The 22,584-nt window shown below is 43.3% G+C and overlaps 1 protein-coding gene across 5 annotated transcripts in view; it reads right to left on the bottom strand.

Moving 5' to 3' along the window:
- Positions 1-10,662: 10,662 nt before the first annotated feature.
- NFASC (neurofascin) overlaps positions 10,663-22,584 on the bottom strand; it is a 146,795-nt gene continuing 134,873 nt past the window's right edge. For all 5 annotated transcript variants that reach the window (XM_066600152.1, XM_066600153.1, XM_066600154.1 and 2 more), the window contains one exon: positions 10,663-13,055. In XM_066600152.1, the coding sequence (XP_066456249.1) occupies positions 12,824-13,055 (232 nt within the window). In that variant the 3' untranslated portion in view covers positions 10,663-12,823. The remainder of the gene's footprint in view (positions 13,056-22,584) is intronic.

Raw genomic sequence — 22,584 nt, 5'->3', positions numbered from 1 at the left:
TATTCCACCTCCAGTTTATACCATAAGGATTTCAAAAATTCATTTACAGATTACATAAAATGTGACACCATGAGAGAAGCAGCTTATCAGATGCTCAACATGAAAATAACATTTGACAGAACACAAATTTTTATTTTATTCATCCTCAAAAATAATTTTATCTCTAAAGAGATCATGTTATGTTAATATCATATGTTAGTTTTGCTCTACAGAGCATGAGCTGTATCCTAAAATAATGTTCATAAGATCCCTTTTATATAGCAGTCCGGAGTGGCCTCCGAGTACTGCCATATCAGCTGCTGCATGCATAGAGACAATGTCCACTGGAAACAATAATTTTAGGGCAAAATACCTCGGTACATACAGAATCCAATGAAGGAAGTAAGAATTTCCATTAAAATTCAGGACGTTCCAGACCAAGGACTGAGTTGTGCAAGCATCACCCACAAGATGAGCAGAGATTGGCTGAAGGACAAAATTTGACAGGAAAAAACCTTCATATGAAAAGGGATGCATACCAAGGTATAGCAAGGCCCCATGCACCTCTATGAAAGTCAAGAACACAAGATTTCTTCCAGCACTCATGAAGTTAAAAACAAAACATTTATTATAACATCCTTTAAAGACATCCTCATAGAAGCAGATGGAAAAAAAGGGAGATGATTTACATGTTTCAAGCCTCACAAACTAGGCTCTTCCTCATAATGAGGCTTGAAACATGTGAATTGATTACGTTTCAAGTCTCACAGACCGTGCTCTTCCCCATAATGAGGAATCCACAATGAAATTTTAAAAAGTCACAGGTAACCACTAGAGATGAGCGAGCGTACTCACTAAGGCAAACTACTCGAGCGAGTAGTGCCTTCTGCGAGTACCTGCCCGCTCGTCTCTAAAGATTCGGGTGCCGGCGGGGGAGAGCGGAGAGGAATGAGGGGGAGATCTCTCTCTCACTCTCTCCCCTCGCTCCTTCCTGCTCACTCCCGCAACTCACCGCTCTCCCCTGCCGGCACCCGAATCTTTAGAGAGGAGTGGGCAGGTACTCGCATAAGGCACTACTCGCTCGAGTAGTTTGCCTTAGCGAGTATGCTCACTCATCTCTGGTAACCACGTGACACGGATTCCACATCACATGTATTGCACGTAGATTAACCTCATGGTATGAGCCTAAGAGCCATATGTAAATCATCGACAGAAATCACATTAAAAACACACAGATTTCTGCAGCAGCGGAATTCCATTGACATCTGCCTCAGAAGGATCTGATGTGGGTGCAGATGCCCATATGAATATCCCCCTAGGCCTCCGGCACACTAGCATTTTTGTTGTCTGTGTATAGTCTGTTTAAAAATGGACTACACGCGCGCAGCATACAGAGCCATATTATACTAGTATGTGGCAACACATACTAGTAGTTTTTTTCATGTAGACACTACGTGAAAGAACTCATTGCTATTTTGATCTTTTTTTATGAGAACATCTGCCCATTCAAGTCAATGGGGATAGAAAAAAAAGACAGCATAAGGATGCCACCCATGTGCTACAGTTTTTTTTTTAAATATATACAAAAAAAATGAGTTGGGTTTGTTTCAGTTTTTTCTTGCAGATGTAAAAAATGGCTGGCACACAGAGTACACACAAGTGCAGCCATAGTGCGCTCATATTTCACCAGCCATAGAAGCAGTGCATATCCTAGTTATCAGACCCTGCGAGGAACAACCAGGCCCAGACCTCTGTACTACAACCTACGACTACACACCATCTGCAATTTGCCTGACCATTTGGCAGGTGCCTGATCAATGAACAGATGGTAGGCAGTCTATGCACTGTAGCATCTTCCCTGGCTGAGTCCAGTACCACTAGTGCTAATTCAGTACTGGGTTGGCTGACTGGCTGGCATTCACAGTGGCTATTTGAGGGGTCTGGACACACCCCACCCTAGCTGCTTACGTCCTAATGCTAGTGGTCAGGTAGGGACATGCAGCAGTGGGGTACGCATATTAGCCTCTTACTCTTTAGCTCAGTACTATGGAGCAATTCCAGCAACCTGATTGGTTGTTTGGGTTGTCTGATTCAACCTGATTGGTTGTTAGGGCTAGTAGTTGGGTTGGTAGTATGGAGTAAAAGGCTAATATGATGTACCCTGGGTTGGAAGAGGAGGCGGAGTCAAAAGATGAGGGCACATTGGATGGACTCAGACTACCTGGAGGGAGAATGCGGAAAGCCCAACCCAACCTTCAGCAGCATGCAGACAACCCAGAGCAGCCAGCAGCGAGTGAGTGACTGAATGCATCTGCAAGCATGATGTCAGTCTTTCTATCACCTCATCCTCTGGAAGATTTGCAGTCTGCATTTCACCTGTTATCGGCGTCTGCTGCTCGCAGACACTCACTGTGACAGACAGTGAGTGTCAGTATGTGAAGATGACAGTCTGCAGCACAGCAATAGCATTATTAGTAGCAGTGGCTGAAGGTGTGCTGTCCCCGCTAGGATGACCTGGGGGCCTTTTTAGGGATTGGAGCCCTGGGCAATTGCCCATTTTCCCCCTCCAATCTCCCAACGCCGGCCCTGAAGCCTAATTATGGCTTCATGCAAGTCAGAGCCATTATATGACTGTGAACATGAGACCTCATTTACTGAAGACCTGCAACAAATCTGTGACCTAAGCTGCAGATTTAAACATCTTTACAGGTCAGTTTCTGTGCAGAAAGTTTCTGCTGCATGTGGATGCGATTTGTTAAAATCTCATCTACAAGGATGATACTTTACCTGCATTTTCATTGCTTAAAGGGGTTGTCCCGCGAAAGCAAGTGGGGGTATACACTTCTGTATGGCCATATTAATGCACTTTGTAATGTACATCGTGCATTAAATATGAGCCATACAGAAGTTATTCACTTACCTGCTCCGTTGCTAGCGTCCCCGTCTCCATGGTGCCATCTAATTTCAGCGTCTAATCTCCCGATTAGACGCGCTTGCGCAGTCCGGTCTTCTCCCTTCTGAATGGGGCCGCTCGTGCTGGAGAGCTGCTCCTCGTAGCTCCGCCCCGTCACGTGTGCCGATTCCAGCCAATCAGGTGGCTGGAATCGGCAATGGAACGCACAGAGCCCACGGTGCACCATGGGAGAAGACCTGCGGTCCACCGTGGGTGAAGATCCCGGCGGCCATCTTCGCAAGGTAAGTAAGAAGTCACCGGAGCGCGGGGATTCGGGTAAGTACTATGCGGTTTTTTTTTTAAACCCCTGCATCGGGTTTGTCTCGTGCCGAACGGGGGGGCTATTGAAAAAAAACAAAACCCGTTTCGGCGCGGGACAACCCCTTTAAATCTGCACAGAAAATCAGAAGCATTTCTGCTATATGTGGATTTAGCCTGAATATACCCCACAGCTTAAATATATATCTACTGTGTGAGCTTGCTTGTCCTCTGAATGTCCTCCGGAAACTCACCTTTCACTCTTTACGCAAAGTGTGATACATGGGAAACAGTTTATAGTTCTTGTGTGAATCTCTAAGTCTTCTTAGCATCCCGATGTGGTGGCAGCAGGAACACAATAATGATGGTTAATGATTGTAGGATGTCTAAAAGCTAAGTGGAAATGAGGTGATTTGCTTCTAAGAAATGATATTTCCATCTTACGCTTGTCGCCACAACCAACATTTTCTGTATAATTTTATGTTTTAAAAATACAAAGTGATCAAAAACTGTTTCCTTTTTACAGCATTCATGTCTCCGTCTGGCCTGGAGGGAATTGATTCTTTAGACACATCCATATCTGACCTCATGGCTGCATAATACACAAGTTGCGCTAAATGCATGCGCAAAAAAAGCACACAAACAAGACCAGAAGTTGTCATAATCGACCCTGTCCACTGTAATCACATGTGCGGTTGCGGGCTATTCTACTGTGCTTCTTGTACTTTCTGGGTTTGTGATTGAGTTTTCTGGAGACATGACCTCTGATGAAGAGGATGTTCTTTTGCTTTGGTTGCGGTCTTGCCGATGTGGATAATTACGTGATATATTGGAGAACAGGCCTAGAACGAGGAGGATGTTCTTGGTTCATCCTCTGGTGTTGTAGCATGCACCTAAGGAAGATTTCCATGCTCTTTACACTGACTTGAGGCACCATAAGTCAAGTTCATCGCCTTCTGTCATTTTTCGGTCCAGCTGTTCCATAAGCTTCTGGAGGCGGTGCGATCCAGAATTACATACACCAACACCAACATGTGTCAGTGTATATCTGCTCAGGAAAGACTTCTGGTTACCTTCAGGCACTGGCGTAACTATAGGTTGAAGCAGGGGATACGGTTGCATCCGGGCCAAGGAGTCCTAGGGGGCCCATAAAACCTCTCTTCTCCATATAGGGAGCCCAGTACTATGAATAAAGCATTATAGTTTGGGGCCCTGTTACAGGTTTCACATTGGGGCGCAGAAGCTTCAAGTTACGCCTCTGTGTTAAAGGGTTAAGAGAAGTTGGGGAACCCCAAGATAAACTTTTGCACCCGAGCCCATGAGCCTTTAGTTACACCCCTGTCCTGAGGTAAGTACATAGTGTGTTCTATATTCTAACCTCTCTGTATTATGAATGTCTTCTACTTCATTCTTCTCTATTGTATTGTGTTTTTTTTTAAATGAATATTTTTAGCTGGAAATTTTCTTGTTTGCTATCTGGCCACTGGAAATTGGTATGCTTCATTGCATTTCAGGTTTCTGTTGGGGAAATCTATGATTTCTGGGACCAATATTTTAATTATAAGCCGTTTTTCTCGTTAATACTGTTGCTGATAGATTTATAATTGTGGATACCGGGGCCTATAGAAGCGCTGCGGATGCTCACATTTTCAGGGCTTCCAGAATATGGTCAGTGACTTATGGGTGATTAGCTGTCCCTGGCAGAACCACGAAACCATCCTGGCTCTTCAGGTCCACCTGCCTCATTCATCATTGTGGTAGATGAGAGTTTTGGCCTGACAACTCCTGTTCTGTGTCCCTTCGCTTGCTACGGTGTACACATTGCAGCAAAAATCACATAATTTTATTCTGTGGGTCAATATGATTACTATAATACCAAATTTAATTATTTTGCTGTAGTACCTGTCATTCAATAGCTGAGTGCTGCCTCTGGTTGGTCACAGTGCTCAGCCAATCAGTCAGCCCTTTTGATATTTTTTTTAAATCCCCGCCTGCTGAAAGAGTAGTGCAGGGAGAAGACCCGGCTGGATGCTCCTGAGCCCCGGCAGCTGCGGAGAGGTGAGTATATATATATTTTTATTTTTTACAAATTTTAGGGATGATTTTCAGGGAAGGGCTTATATTTTAAGCCCTTCCCCGAAAATCACTGCAGGGCTTGCCGGCAGCCCATTGCTTTCAATCGAGCCGGCTGTAGCATTGGCTTCATTGAATTCAATGGGAAAACATTGCGCTCCTGTGCCACAGCTGTTATAGAGGATCGCGATCTTCACTGTTTGTTCTCAATGGGGTCGGCGCTGCTGCTGCTGGCCCCACTGGATACAAGGGGAAACTCCTGGATGAGAAAGCATCCAGGGGTTTCACATCCAAAAAAGACGGATGCAGAGGTTACTTGCGTTTTAAAATCCGCTGCCCTACATTTACCGCTGCACATTTTTGTGCACAGGTAAATATTGGGCATATGACCGCTGTCATTGAAAAGCATTGGTTCTTAATAAATGCGGATCACAAACGCAAGTAACATGCGCACATAAAAAATGTCCGACTGCGCCCTGATTCTGAACGATATTCGCCCTGTGTAAAAAGGCCATAAGTCTGTAAAGGTTTTACACATCAAAGTAATCCTGATACTGTTATAATGTCACATGCTGTATTTTATCTAGGTAGTAAAAGTAGACCAACACGATTTGCACGTATTTATTAAAAAACACCAAAATTGAAGAACATTTTTAAAGATGACTATTTTTTCATATTTTCAACTCCAGTATGTCACAAAATATATGTACATAAATACTGTACAATTTTATTTTTATCAGATATATAATTCTATCTATTTACTTTATTTTAGAAGAACATTTGACAAATTTCTCACATTTCTCAGCAATATAGGAGACTTACTTTTTTAACACTAATTTTTAAAAAGTTGAAGAATATTGTTTTTCTTTTTAATTTATAATTTTTACTTTATGTGAATGATAAAACCAAATTCAATTGATGGATAAATAACTAATTGATGTAATAAATTAATGTAAATGCACACATAGCAGAATTCGCAGATCCACACCAAAATGTTCTACAGGTGAACGTACCCATATACATTTATTTATAGATAGATTTTTAGAAAATGAAGGGGTTAATGTGGTGTGCTACATTACTTTCTGCTTCTCTGTCTTCCAATCTCACACTGACAGGAGAGCGAGGGAAAGAGAAACTGTTACAGCGCTGTGATTGGCTAGCGACTAGTCGGCAAATGATCACTCTTGTTACCCTGTTGGTGTCCATGTTTACATGAAATGACCATCATCAACATTCACTCTTTTAATCAATTATTTGGATGATAGCAATCTGTGTGAAGCCAACCTTACCTGTTCATGAGGATATCTTCATTTCCTGCACTCAGGTAAAAAAAAATGCAAGAAACTCACCCGACAGCACAGCCTGGAGTCTTGACTCTTCTCATATAAGTGTCTAATCTCATGATCATGACATCATCAAAGATTCTTCAGAATCCTCAGCAGCCCTCCTATACCTGACGCTAAATGTAGCATCTTCCTCTGCAGCTCATCACCTGCAGCTGATTGCCTCCTTTGACTGTTGACTGAGCCAGTGTCCTCCATCTTCCTCATTGTGCCTGGGACATGTGGCCCGCCTGTAACACCCAGCTATGCCCCTGGTTAACGGAGCTCTCCAACTTACAAATGAAAAAAAATAGCTGGAAGTTTAAAACAATAAAAACCCCATTACTCTACTGTTCCTTCCCCCAGCGATTCAGCACTGAAGCTCCGGGAGACGTCTCACTCTTAGGGATCAGTCAGACGAGCGTTTTTTTCCCACTCATTTTGGCGCGAGAGATGAATTCGCAAAACGCATGTATAAAATGTGCGTGACCATAGCGGCAGACGCGTTTTTACATTTGCCATTGTTGTGTGGTCATACAATGGCAAAATTCGCACATAAAAGTGCGGTCCCATTGCTATCCCCTGCTGCATCTGTGACAGATGCAGTAGGGGATTCCTGGTATGTGAAACCCCTGCATGCTGTCACATCCTGGGGGTTTACCATGTAGTCAAGGGGGCCGGCGGTAGCAGCACCGGCCCCAATAAAAACATAAGGAGAAGATTGCGATCCTCTGCCACTACTGTGCCAGGGAATTCCTTCATCCCCGCGGGGGAATCCCCACACCACTGAACGCTTTAATAAATCAGAGGCAGCGCTTCCAGGAGGCGGGGACTTTTAAATCCCTGGCCAGAAGAAGAACAGCAACTTCGCACCATTTAAAGGAATGTGAGGAAGGGAACCCCTGCAGGGATTTTCAGGAGGGGCTTGAAATATAAGCCCTACCCCCCCCAAAAAGCCCTAGATGCTAAGAAAAACAAATTATACATCACCTAGAAGTGCTGTCTGGGGCTCCAGTGCATATTCTCCCCTGGCCCGTGGCACCGTTCTTCTTCTGGCCAGGGATTTAAAAATCTCTACCTCCCAGAAGCGCTGCCTCTAATTGGTCAAAGCTCTCAGCCAATCAGAAGCAGCGCTTCCTGGAGGCGGGAATTTTTAAATCCCTGGCCAGAAAAGAATGATGAAGAACCCAGCATCTAGGGCTTATTTAAGGGCTGTCACAGTAGGATTTCCTACTGTCAAAGTTGCATCGACTTGTTCAAAACGCTGTGCTATAATTTGCAGGTGGGAATTTCATTCGCATGTAAAAATGCACGTGACTGCTTTCATTGGAAATAATAGATGCAATTCGCAAACGCACCTAACATGAGTGAGCAGAAAATGGGATAATGTTTTTTTTAAATTTAATATTCATTTATTTTTTTGAAAATGTAATTTGACTTAAAGGGGTTTTCCAGGGAGAATACTATTGATGAACTATCATCAGGATAGGTCATCAATACTTGATCGACTGGGGTTTGTCACTCGAGACCCAGACCGATTAGCTGAGCGAACGCATGCTGTCAGTGCCGCAATAACACAGCGGTCAGAGCGGAAGTCTTTGCACTGACCTCTGTGCAGTGGCCGGCGCTAGTAACTGCAGGCACAGCTCTCACTGAAATCAAAGCGGCCTAAATGTCAAAATAGTTTTTTTTGAACTTTTTAATATTTGTTTTGCCATTTAAAAGCTTTATTAAAAACTTTTATGTACTTAAAAAAAAATCCTACAAAGGTACCAGGCAATCTCTTGATCGCTGGTATATTACACTTCTGTTCTGCAGTGAATTGTACCTGTCAGCATTATCCTATTAAGCCCTGCCTGTGGCAAGGTCTGATAGGATTCTGTACAAAACAGATATGAAACACATTGTTAGGTCTCCAGCAGTCATAACAACCTATCAGTAGCCTTGATCGTGTCACAGGGGAACAGATAGGGTTCTCCAATCTCAGCTATTGCAGACAGCTATCAGCTGAATAACACAGCTGGCATATGCTGCATACGACATCTAAGACATTAAAGGGGACTATATCACCAACATTCTTTTGTATTAATTAAAACCAGATAATGAAACATATTCCATTTATATAATCATTTTTTTATTTTCCTAGTATGTAATTTTTTATTCTACTGTCTATACATGACTATGAGGGCGGCCATCTTGCCTGAGCTACGTTTAACAGCATTAAGAAGATATGCTTTACGGCTGCCTCACATGTCATTCACATAATAGACAGAAGGGGACTCATTGACTTGTATATGAGATGTTCTAGACATGACCTGTGACCTGTCGCGGTCACTTTGCAGGGGAGAGAGTAGATGGTCACAGCTGATCACCTATTGTGAATGGTGGATCCTGTGTTATCTACATACAGGTGTTACCTCTCAGTGTAATGCTGCCTGTGATGTCAGTGAGATGACTGCTAAAAGGTTTTCTCTACAGATCAGTACGTTACAGACTAGTATTAGGGCCATTTTACACGGAACGATTATCGTTCAAAACATTGTTGGGTCGTGCGAATGTGAACAATAATCGCTCAGTGTAAACACAGCCAACAATTGAAAGGCGAACGAGAATTTGTTCGATTCTGGTGCATCGTTCATTTTATGCAGGCATAAAAAGAATTGTTCGCTCGCTTGCGCCTCGTTGATTGTGAACAGCAATCATCTACATTCACTGCTACAATGAATGTAAACAACTTACCGATGCAACTGTGAATGATTTATCTGCCCGTCTAAACTGGCTGCACGAGTGAGCTCTGTCGTCATTCGCTCCCGTGAATGATTTATCGCTCCATGTAAAAGGAACCTCGCATTCTGTGGTCAGTGTGAAAAATGCAGGATTTAAAGATTATTTAAGAAATATAGATTGTGACTGTCATTTAACCCCTTAAGGACCAGGCTGTTTTGTACCTTAAGGACCAGACACTTTTTAGGGCTTTTACCCATGTGGCGGTTTTACTGCTCTATTTTTTTCCTTTAGCTACCAAAATTATTTTTGCTGCGTTTTTTCCCCGTGACATATAGGACTATTTTTTATATCTTTTTCACTGCCTTTTCCCCCCCGTTTTTTAGTTTTATTGGGGGTAAAAAGCTAAAAAAAAAGATTTTTTTAACATTTATAATTTTTTTTAAAATTATTTTTATATTTACACTAAAATAAAGTATAGGAATGGGTTCCTCTATTTGTTTTGGACATTTTGATATATAGTATGTATGGCTTTGGTTTACAGGGCGCATACGGCAATGTTTTTTGTTGGCGTCTACTTTGTGTTATTTTCTTTCTTATGTATATATTGTTGTTTTATTCCGTAATTCTATTTTAATTATGTATGTAATTGTGTTTTTAACTATTTATGTCCCCGATGACATCATGTAAGAACTCCTGGGGGATATTCACTTTTTTTTTTCTTTATTTGACACTTTCCACTGTAGCTGGGGTGTCAATAGGAGCCCCAGCTACAGGGGAAAACAATCCCTGTAGTGACATTAGTCACTTGCAGAGCTGCCAGGGTCTAGTATGACCCTCCAGCTCTGCAGTAGCAGGGAATCCCGGAAGGTCACATGACTCCCCCCCCCTCCGGGCTCCCGTAGTGAAAGTACATGTTACTTTCACTTTCCACACACAGTGCTCATTGAGAACTGTATATCAGGGAAGCAGAAGGCAGGAAGGGTTAAAAACCCCTCCTGCCTTCTGCTCTGGGTTATCAGCTGTCACTAACAGCTGATAACCTGTTCCTGAATCTGATTGATTGCAGAGCAGGAGACTTAAATCACCGCCGTAATTTTACTATCGGCGGTGCTCTAAGCCCAGGACCAGCCGCCGTAAATTTACGGTGGCTGGTCCTAAACGGATTAAAAAAAAAGTCAACAAGAATTCTTTAAAAAAGTGTTAATTGTGGAATATCGCCTTTAAGAGAGAACCTCTAGTGACCTTTGAAAATGTTCTACAAAGAGCCATAATAACAAGACAAGACCTATAACCGAACAAATCATCATTATTCATTATCTTAAGCTTACAGGAAAAAAAGAAGGAAAGAGAAAAAAGAAAAAAAAGGTATTTATTTCATTGTTTTACAGTGATTAAAAAAGACAAAACGAGGAACAGACAACAGACAGATATAAACTCATTAGTGACCTTCATGCAGTTCTCTGCTCGCTCCAAACAAAGAAAACAGAAATGAAGATTCAACAGGAGGTTCTTTTTGTGAAAACACTGATATCTCGTTGGTTATGAGGGGCAGGACTGTTCAGCATCGAGGAGCTATCCCACCGCTCCTATTATAGTCTGGTTTTCTGAGAAAACAGAACTGGCAAAGAAAAAAGCGCTAAAGAAAAGAAGATGAGTCTCCATATGACGCACTGTGGGTTGTTTTTCTTCTCTTGTTATACAATTAACCCTTTCAGTACCAAAGACCAATATGGGCTACCCAATCCTTAATAATAAGAGTCCAGTATTATGCTTGCGGTTAATGTACAGTGAAGACGATATAAATATATTAGTGTTTCTTTGAGTGGTATTTAAATATGGATATAAGTTGATATTTACAAGTCAAACGAAAGATATGAAGGAATCTTTAGTGCAAAAGGAGAGACAAGGCAGAGTGTGTGTTACAGAAATCAAGAGGTCGGGGCATCTATGCGTGACGACACGATGGATAAGAGTTTCTCTTTCTGGTGATTGTTAAGGCCAGATTTGGCAAAGCTTCAGGATATACTAAGGCAGTGCCAGCTCCCCTTAATATGTACACACTCCGCCAAACCCGATATGTATTCACAGGTACAGCAGTGGAAGTTCCAGCCTCCTCCTTGCACACCAAAGGCATTATTAGCTCAGGTTCAGCAGGGATAGCACATCTGTAAGTCCTATTTTACTTGCACCTCTGCAATGACATTGACATATATACAACAGATGCACAGCGAGGGCGCCATACTCTCCTGGAAAACACACATTCATATGTACACATTCGCAGCAGCAATGCCAACATCACACAAATTCGCTTGGTGTACTATCTGTCACAATCAGCAGCAGTGTCACCTCCAATGTTGCAAACATTCATCATATTCACAATCATTTACATGTATCCTGGGCGCTACAGGGGCAGGCACCCATAATCAGTGATGGCTCCTTTCCATCCATTCCGGTGCCAAAGTCTACTGTTTCGTAGAACAAAAATAGGTGAAAACTGGGTGATCCGAAACAACCGAGGACATGGATGGTCATATTTTCTGCATAGATTGTTAGCGGCACAGAGAGTAAAGATGGATGTATAGAAATAGGGACATTTGTCTCCTTAGTACAGTTTCCAATATTGCGCAACATCCTCTAGTAGGGTTAACTGTGTGTCTCCACTCTTATCCTTCTGGCAGCAAATGAATTAATGGCAGGAGTTGGCCCTTTGAAAATAAGACAATAAGATATGTAAAGATAGCAGCTACAATCAATGGACGACAGCTCCATGATGCTGGGGCATGTCCAATGGCAGTGCCAGGCTCCCACAAGCAGTTAGAGCAGTGGATTTAGTACTGTCCTGAGGGGAATGATAATGAAGCAACACAAACCCAGAGTGCCTTATTGCCCTATATGGTCTATATTACAGAACACCCTGGAGCACAACCAAAAAGTTCACATTAAAAATAGGAGGTAGGGGAATATTAATAGTTAACATAACCTCATTGATAGATGGGGATTAGTAAAAACTGTGTTTTAGATCACCCATCCCATTGCTTTCCCACATTGCAAAGTGAAAAAAAAAAAAAAAAAGGTCCCTTTCATCCCAATGAGAAGTTGTCAGTGACTGGGACAAAACTAATATCTTTAGGTGAAAGACAGTAATTCTTCTTTTTCCTAGAATGAATCCTGTATAGAGTCAACATTAGACAGCAGTCACTGTCTTCTTCCTGTGGAACTATAGTCAATAGATTGCAAGGCATGGCTAAGGGAGATGTCCCAGCAGGTACAGTAATACTGTGTATGTGGCTTGCACAGAGACTGTAACGGCTGTAGTAGAGGATAGCGGTCCATGATTCCCTGTCTCTCAACTGCAGGTGAGCTTCTTATGATAGTAGGCCTCTGCACAGGTGCATGTTTCTTATTATAATCTAGCTGGGTGGAAAGGATATCTTGTATTCCCAGGAGAGTTTAGAGAGGTGAAGACATGAAGGTGGTAAAATCTGAGACGGGACAGGAGGTGGAAATTGTTCTATGCCAGGGAATATATGGCATTGACTGGAGAGGTGGCTTCTGAACTTTCATTACCCTCTGTCTCATCCTTGTCCTTTTTAACTGTATACTGCCCTATAAAGGAACCATCTTCATTAAATTGTCCTTCTCCTCCTTCACCATAGTCCACAAGACTGTCATCACTCTCCTGTTGTTTTATGGTTCCATCTATTGAAGTCTGACTGCCCTGAAGTGGTTTGTTGTCTTCATCACTAGAAAAGAACAAGAAAATAGTATATTTATAGTGCACAATGTAGAGGTTGTAGTATCTTAGCCTCCGTCAGATTGGGGAACGTGATGCCAAGGATACTTGTTTGGCTAATGTTAACAAAGCATTAATGAGTGAGAAGATAACAGCGGGTGGTATAAATATAGGCCATTACAATGTCATTAGGTAACAGAAGAATAAAGCTTTGGAGATAGAACATGGATACTTGATAACGGTAGAATCAGGGATAGAATATAACGATGGAGGAGTTCCAACCTTCTAAGTCCATTCACACTCTCAAACCCTAATCATGCAATAGTGTTATATATTCCTTTCCGAAGGTAACTTTGTAGCCCTGATCTTTTATGTAATGAGATGGAGTTGGAACTTCTTACGCGTTAAAAAAGCCAGTAAGAAAGTGCCCAACAGCCTTTGCTTGACTTGCAGATGGCATACAGTGCTGAGAAGGCAAATAGTGTATAAATTCACATAAGCTGCTGAGTTCCGCTGTTTATTTTATGGCATGTCCAAAAATTAGACAATGCGGTGGTTTGCAGATAGAAATATTTGGGAAGTATGCTGGATGTTCACTGAAACCTGGCAAACCAGGTACAATGTGACTTTCGGCTGTACAAGAGAGTGTATGCCAACATAGGATATTTCAGAATAGAAATGAGCACAGTGCAGCATACAATGGATGTTCTGATCGATCTCATAGACCATTATGCTTTATCCGGGTCATGTATGAATTTGTTTTTAGTTAAAACTGGGATTCGATACAAAATAACATTCTCATAGAATGCACTCCTGTTTTCAGCTTTCAAAATAGCATCCAAAAATGTCTCCAAAACTGCACTGTGTAATCAAGGCAATAACCATATCTGTGTGGCTGAGTGCTGTCATTTGCAAAGGGTACAATCTGTCATTCTGGCTCCTCTTTCTATTAGTACTCCAATCTCATTCTCATGCAGATGTGAAACATTTTGTAGAAGTTTAATAAAATTCACAACTTTAATGCACTATCACCACAAATCTTGATCTCCCCAATCTTCCTGTTAACTAACATTACATATTCCTTAACCCCTTAGTGACGAGCCTATTTTTTAGTTTAAGGACCACGCAATTGTCATGGTCGCATTGCAAGAGCCCTAACTTGTTAATGCCGTATCTGGGCTTGTTTTTTTTGAGACCAGTTGTATTTTTTAATGGCACTATTCTGGGGTACATATGATATGTAGAATAACTTTTATTACAATTTATCAGGTAGAGATGGAAAAAATGTCCTGAAATTCCACCATTGATTTTGGGTTTTGTTTTTACAGCATTGACCATTTGGTAAAAATAGGATGATACCTTTCTTATCTGATCAGCACGATTACTGCAATACCAAGTTCATAGAGATTTTTTTTTATTTTTACTACTTTTGCACAATAAAAACAGATTTTTAAACAAAAACAATTGAATCTCCATCGTCTCATTCTAAGATCGATAGCATTTTTTTCTCTGGCAACGGCGCTCTGTGAGGCCTTGTTTTTTTTCCCCAAGTAGAGCTGTAGATTTTATTGGTACCAGTTTAAAGTATGACTTTTGGATTGCTTCTTAAAATATTCTTTGGCATTTAAATAGGGTTTTTGTAGGGAAAAAAAAAGATATTTTTTTCTTTCAATATATTTTATTGATTTTACAATATATATATATATATATATATATAACTTTATCTTGTCAAAAGCGATAGAGTCGTGGTTTCGCTTCTCCATCGTCTTATTGTAACAATTAAAAGAGAACTTATGAAAACCAACAAGATATAATTGTTACATTCAATTACTTGACAGACAGAGGCAAAGGGGAGGGTGGAAAGTAGAGGTTGGGATGGAGGAGGGGGGTGTCAGGGGGGGGGGGGTGCTCCAGGTTGGCCCCCTTGTCTAGTTTTACCACTTGTGGCGTCGTTGGGTCAGTCATAATTGCCATTCTGCAGCCACCTAGTGAATGAATGTGAGTTACGTGCGTCTATCCAGACCACCCAGGTGTGGTAAAAGCTCTCTTGTCTGGTTATGTCGTCCTGTGTCCTCAGTTTCTCTAGTCGTTCAATCTCGTCCATCGCCCCCACCCACGCACCTCTGGAAATTTCAGTATCCTGCTTCCAGAATCTGGGAATTACTTGTCTTGTGGCCATAATGAAAAATTTCAGTAGGCCTTTTTTAAATGAGTGGGTGCCGGGTGGCGGGATAGACAAGAGTGCCACCTCAGGTGTCAGAGACAGCGGCTGCCCGCTCACCTTCTCGTATAGCTTCTCTGTATCTTTCCATATGGGTGTAATCATGGGACACTCCCACCATATGTGTAGCATCGAGCCCACTTCCCCATGGCACCGCCAGCAGGTGTCTGGCGTCGCTGGAAAGAGAGAATGGAGTCTTTCCGGTGTCATGTACCACCTTGACAAGATTTTAAAATTCAGTTCTTGTAACCTACTGGACACCGACATCTTGTGGGTGTGCTGGAATGCCTTGTTCCAGAGCTCTCCGGGGATGGGTCGACCCAGCGCCTCCTCCCACGCGGCAATCCACCTGGGGGTGTGGTCCCCTAATCGCTCTTCTAGTAGTTGACCATATAATAATGACACAGTATGTCTAGGTGCCTCTTCCATGTCACATAGTTTCTCGAATGGTGTGAGCGTTAAGTTCCACCCTCGTTCGGGTCTTATCTTACTCAGGTAGCTGCGGACCTGCAGATATTGCATCCATGAGCCCGGGGGAGTCCCCCCATTCCCCTGTAAACTCGCCATGTCACGGATGCCCTGCGCGTCCAGCACCTCCCCCACCCTTGCTTCAGTCCCAGAGGGCAAAAATCCCAGACTACGAGTGTCCAGCGTTGCCGGGATCTGTGGGTTTCCTGCTAATGGGGTGAGGGGACCCGGGATGGATGTCCGGCATCCCCCCTTCCATGCCCCCAGGAGCGTGACCATCAGGGCCGAGATCTCCACCCTCTCTCCTTTAACCCCCCTGACCCCCTTCGGGATCCAGAATGCCCCTTTTGGTGAGAAGGTGTTGCTCTCTTCTTCTATTTGCACCCACAATTTATCTGACCTGTGGTGGTATAGATCTAATATCAGGGTTCCGATTGTGGCTTTATGGTAAAGATATATGTCGGGGAGGCCTACCCCCCCTTTGGATTTTGGCTTGGTTAGGCTTTTGTAACTAAGCCTTTTAGCTCCTCCCCTCCATATGAAGCGGAGTATGTGACTTCTCAGTCTGTCAAAAAAGATTTTCGGGGGATTGCATGGTGCGGTTTGAAAGATATATAGGAGCCGTGGAAGGACATCCATTTTAACTGCATTCATTCTACCGAACCATGATAGTGACCCTCCCGCCCATCCCTCCAGATCTTTTTTCAAAGTTGACAACAGGGGTTTATAGTTTAATTCATATAGTTGGGTTGGGTCGGGTGGGATCTGGATCCCTAAGTATTTAATTGAGTCGCTTCCCCATTGGAATGGGAGGGCTGTGGCTATGTTCCTGGCTTCTTGTTGTGGGATCGTGATATTCAGCACTACTGACTTTTGGACATTTACTCTATAGTTGCTAAGCTTACCAAAGGTTGCAAACTCTTGCATGATGTTGGGGAAGCCTATGCGGGGTTCGGTGACATATAGCAGGAGGTCGTCTGCATAAAGTGATAGTTTATGTTCCTCTTTTCCGCTCCGTATTCCGCGTATTGATGGATTATTCCTGATGGCGTTTGCGAGTGCCTCCATAACCAGGATATATAACGTGGGGGATAGGGGACACCCCTGTCGTGTGCCATTCCTCACCTCAAATGGGGCCGACAGCTTACCATTGACCCTGACCTGTGCCGAGGGGCGGTGGTAAAGGGCCTGTATCCATGCTATTGCTCTGGGGCCCATTCCCACCTTCCGGAGGGTTGCTTCTAAGAATTTCCAGCTGACTCTGTCGAACGCTTTTTCAGCGTCGACAGATAACAGACATAGTGGGGTCCCTTCCTTTCTAGCCCGATCGATCAGGACCAGGGTCTTTATGGAGTTATCTCTTGCTTCTCTCCCCAAGACGAAGCCCACCTGGTCTCCGTGAATGATCCGGGGAAAAAAGATATTTTTTTAAGGCCGCCTGCAGAAGAGCGGGTCGGACCCGACCCGAGCGCCTGCAGGGGGGAGCGCGTACTCACCTGCGCCCGGCGGCCCCGGCTCTTTCGTGTGCCGATAATGGGCAGCCGGCGCATGTGCACACCGGAGCTGGCGGCTGGGTGAGTGACGTTTCTGTGCGAGGCTCTGCGAGCCCCGCACAGAAATAGGACATGCCGCGGTTTGTTTGCCGCGCGATATTTCGCGCGGCCAAACCGCGGCCGTCTGCATAGGAGTGCGTATTGTAATGCACTCCTATGCAGGCTTTCAGTGGCGGAAATCCCGCCGCGGGATTTCCACCCGTGTGCAGGCGGCCTTAATTGGATTTTTTTTCTTCAAATTAAACGGTTTAGAACTTTTTTCTTTTTTTGATGCTATTTCTTAGTCCCTTAAAGGAACCTGAAGATGTGATAGTTCGATCGCTAGGATAGTACATTGCATTACTTATTTAATGCATAAAGCCTATGACAGTGGCCTATTAGACACTGTGGGAGGCTGGGCCTAATAGGCTGAGCTACATGGCAGCCATTGCAATCACACTGCAGAGTGCCAACTGCTGACAAAAGGGTACTACTCTCCATATCATCTGCTTACATGCTGCAGCTTCTATTGATTGTGGGATGTATAGGGTTAAGGTTCCACTAGGATCTGAGGCTTCTCCATATCTGGCGGAAAGAGCAGGAGCCTGGCTGTTAGCAGTCAGCAACTCACCGCCTTAAAACGATGTATGTTCAAATTAAAAGCCCATTAGCGAGGTCAGTAAAAAGACGCATTGGCCATCACTAAGTTAAAGGGGTATTCCAGATTATTGCAAATAAAGATCAAACACTGAAGGTAAATGAATCATAGGATTGAATAATAGGATGGTAGAGTTGGAAGGGACCTCCAGGGTCATCTGGTCCAACCCCCTGCTCAATGCAGGATTCACTAAATCATCCCAGACAGATATTTGTCCAACCTTTGTTTGAAGACTTCCATTGGTAGAGAACTCACCACCTCCCGTGGTAACCTGTTCCACTCATTGATCACCCTCACTGTCTAGTATCTAATCTGTGTCTCCTCCCTTTCAGTTTCATCCCATTTGCTTCTAGTCTTTCCTTGTACAAATGACAATAGGGCTGATCCGTCTGCACTGTGACAGACCTTCAGATATTTGTAGACCGCTATTAAGTCTCCTCTCAGCCTTCTTTTTTGCAAGCTAAATATTCCCAGATCCTTTAACTGTTCCTCATAGGACAAAAAAATCCCGTTATTTGTATAGCGCCAATGTATTATGCAGCGCTTTCAAGTACTTTATTTATTAAGCTATATAGCTATTAGAGAATTACCTAGACAGGATTATACTGTAGCAAACTCTCAGCTGTCAGAAGCATTAGGCCGTTCTCACACATGAAGGCGGCAAAGCACTGCAATTTAACTTTAGCTTTTGGCCAACAGCGTGTTTTAGCGCACCCCATTATTGTATTCGGAGATGAGGTGCACTAAACAGACAAATATAGAGCAGACAGCACTTGAAAATCCCAGCGCTGGGAAGCGCCGTCCAGTGTTATGATCCAACACATCTCTGCAAGGCCCCACTGATTTCAATGGAAGCCTTATACCACAGTTAACACTGATTGCAGTATCAAGCGCCTGTGTGAGAGAGGCCTTAGGGTAGAAGGTAGTATTTTAGCTTCTGGATGTAAACAAAAATGCTCCCATTTACTAATGGCAAACAAACATCTAGAAAATAGTAATGAAAGCTGGAGAAATAATCGCAAGGGCAGTTTCACACGAACATATAACGAACGTATTTATGTGCCTGTAATATAGATGAGTGTCCCAGACCAACCACAAGTCTACTGACCCCAACTCAGAGAATCTTAGAGATCTATGATGTCAGTTCGGGTCAGTCGGTACTGTTCGATTGCCATGGCAGCTTAGGGCCTTCTGTGGTGTAGCTTGCTATAATGCCTGTCAGATAGTGGTATAATGTGATACTATGGTATTACATTGTATTGCAAGGGGGATGAAACCACCGCAGGTTCAAGAAAAAAAATGTAAAAGTTAAAAGAACTTTTATTTACTTTTAGAAGAAATAAAAAGAAGTAAAAATTTGAAAAAATTATAAAAAAAACAATAAAAACCAAAATATATTTGGTATCACTGCATTTGCAAAAGTCCGATCTATCATAGTAACGCAATATTTCTCCTGCACATTGAACGTCAAATACACAATGCCAGAATTCCGATTTTTAAAAAAAAATTTTTGTCACCGAAGAAGACTGGCTGTGGAAGAATAGGTAAGTATTGATTTTTTTTTCTAGTGACAGAATCCCTTTAATGGCTTAAAGAGTCACTGCACTTTCAAACTTTTATGGGAAATTTTCTATTAGTTTTGTTGATTTGACCACTCTAAAATCATTACAAATTTACTTCCTCTTCTATTTTTGAAACCTCTGGCTTAGCCTCATAAGCTTTCTAATCTTCTACTATACTAAGGTAGGTATTAGAAGAATGATAAAATATGGAGATAATTAAATCCCCTGGTGGGACAAAAATAAAAAGTATAAAAAAGTAGTAAAAAAAAATAAAAAATACCAAAACCCCACTTTTCCCTCCTTTAGGGCTCAGTCAGATGAGCATCATTTTTTGTGCACCTATGTGCGCTAAAAAAAACCCCAAACGCTCCACACATGTTAAATATGCGCGTAACCGAAGCTCTGTGCCCATTGCTTTCAATGGGGACGGCGCTACTGGCCAACCCCATTGAAAGCAATGGGATGCAGGCAACCCCCGCAGTGATTTTCGGGAAAGGGCTTGAAATATAAGCCCTTCCCTGAAAATCATCCCTAGCTGGTGGAAAAAAAAATAGACATACATCACCTTCTGCTGCTGTCGGAGCTCCATCATGCATGCCGGGACTGCTCTAAAGCAATTTCTGATGGATGGGAATTTAAAAATCCCTGCCTTTAGAAAGTGCTGGTCTGATTGAATGACCAATTCAATGAATGATTGAGCGCTGCATGTGATTGGCTGACCGCTCAGCCAATCACACCAACAGTTTCTGGAGGCAGGGATTTTTAAATCCCCGGCCATCAGAAATTGCTTCTGAGCAGTCCCTAAATGGAAGAGAGAAGACGCGAAGGAGCCTTGATCTTTTTCAAGTATTTTGAGCCTGTAAAAAACGGATATCTGAACACTACATAGGGAACGAATGGTTCTATCAGGCGCGCAAAAAAACGCTTGTCTGACTTCGCCCCTTAGGGCTTAGTCAGATGGGCGTTTTTAGCCGCGATTTGCGCATGCGCATGCGTCCGGCGATTTTATAAAACCATTGCTTTGCAATGGTATCGGACACATGAGCGCTTTTTATGCGCTCGTCCGATAAATTATAGAACAGAAATCGCAGATCGCACCTATGTGCGATCTGCGATTCCTGTTCTCTTCTCTATATGCGCTCAATGGGGCCGGCGGCAGCAGCGCCAACCCCATTGAGAACATATAGAATACAAATCATTCTTCTCTGCCACAGCTGTAACAGCTGTGGCAGAGAAGAACGATGTTTGCCCATTGAATTCAATGGAGCCGGCAATACAACCGTCTCTATTGAAAGCAATGGGCTGCCGGCGAGCGCTGGATGAATTGTCGGGAAGGGCTTAAATATATAAGCCCTTCCCTGCAATTCATCCTAAAATGTGTTAAAATAAACAAAAATTGTATACTCACCTTTCCGCTGCAGCCGGAGTTCTGCCGCGGCCGCTGTCAGTTCTCCTGAACTGCTTCTCGGCACTATTCAGCCGGCGGGGCTTTAAAATCCCCGCCTGCTGAATGATCTGCCTCTGATTGGTCACAGCCTGACCAATCAGAGGCAGGTTTCACTCACACACCCATTCATGAATTCATGAATGGGTGAGTGACTGCTGCCTCTCATTGGCTCAGCGGGAGCTGCCCCTGATTGGTCCCGCTGAGCCAATGAGAGGCAGCAGTCACTCACCCATTCATGAATTCATGAATGGGTGTGTGAGTGAAACCTGCCTCTGATTGGTCAGGCTGTGACCAATCAGAGGCAACTCATTCAGCAGGCGGGGATTTTAAAGCCCCGCCGGCTGAATAGTGCCGAGAAGCAGTTCAGGAGAATTGACAGCGGCCGCGGCAGAACTCCGGCTTCAGCGGAAAGGTGAGTATACAATTTTTTTTTATTTTAACACATTTTAGGATGAATTGCAGGGAAGGGCTTATATATTTAACCCTTCCCGACAATTCATCCTGGGCTCGCCCGCAGCGCATTGCTTTCAATGGAGCTGGCTGTATTGCCGGCTCCATTGAATGCAATGCGCTGGACAGCTCTGGCCCGTTTCTAATGAAACGCGGCTAGGAGCAGATTTTCGGGTGTTTTTTCGGCCGATTTTTCGGCGCCGGTCACGCGATTTGCGCATGCGCATCCATCATGCGATGCGCAAATCGCGCGAAAAAACGCCCGTGTGACTAAGGCCTCACCATGTAAAAAAAATCCAATCACATATGTGGTATCGCTGTGTTTGTAATGACCCAGATAAAAAAAATTGTACATTATTTAACCCCCATAGTGCACAGCAAGAATAAAATACAAAAAACATGGCAAAATTGCTAGTTTTGCCTATCTTGCCTTACAAAAAACGAAATAGAAAATGATCAAAAAGTTACATGGATCAACAACTGGTACTATTAAAAAGTACAACTCATCCTGCAAAAAAAAGAAAACCCTTATACAGCACCGTTGAGAAAAAAAGAAAAATGCAGCGGTAAACAAAAAAATTATTATTTTTAAAAAATGAGGAAGTTGCAAAAAACCCCCCAAAACCTATATAAATTTGGTACTGACATAATTGTACTAGCCTGCAGAAATAATTAAACATGTTATTTATACTGCTTGGTAAACAATGTTAACACAATCTGCAGTTCTGGTATGTTTTTTATTTTTAAAGGGGTTGTCCCGCGGCAGCAAGTGGGTCTATACACTTCTGTATGGCCATATTAATGCACTTTGTAATATACATCGTGCATTAAATATGAGCCATACAGAAGTTATTCACTTACCTGCTCCGTTGCTAGCGTCCCCGTCGCCATGGTGCCGTCTAACTTCAGTGTCTAATCGCCCGATTAGACGCGCTTGCGCAGATGGGTCTTTTCCCTTCGGCTCGGCAGCAGCGGCGTTCTGGCTCCGCCCCTTCTACGCGCCATCGCGTAGCTCCGCCCCGTCACATGTGCCGATTCCAGCTTCCTGATTGGCTGGAATCGGCACATGTGACGGGGGCGGAGCTACGCGATGACGCGTAGAAGAGGGCGGAGCCAGAACGTCGCTGCTGCCGGATTGAGCCGAAGGAAAAAGACCCATCTGCGCAAGCGCGTCTAATTGGGCGATTAAACGCTGAAGTTA

This window comes from Eleutherodactylus coqui, chromosome 4 (assembly GCF_035609145.1).
Source record: "Eleutherodactylus coqui strain aEleCoq1 chromosome 4, aEleCoq1.hap1, whole genome shotgun sequence".
In the NCBI taxonomy this organism is placed as follows: Eukaryota; Metazoa; Chordata; class Amphibia; order Anura; family Eleutherodactylidae; genus Eleutherodactylus; species Eleutherodactylus coqui.
This window is presented reverse-complemented; position numbering and strand designations above follow the sequence as displayed.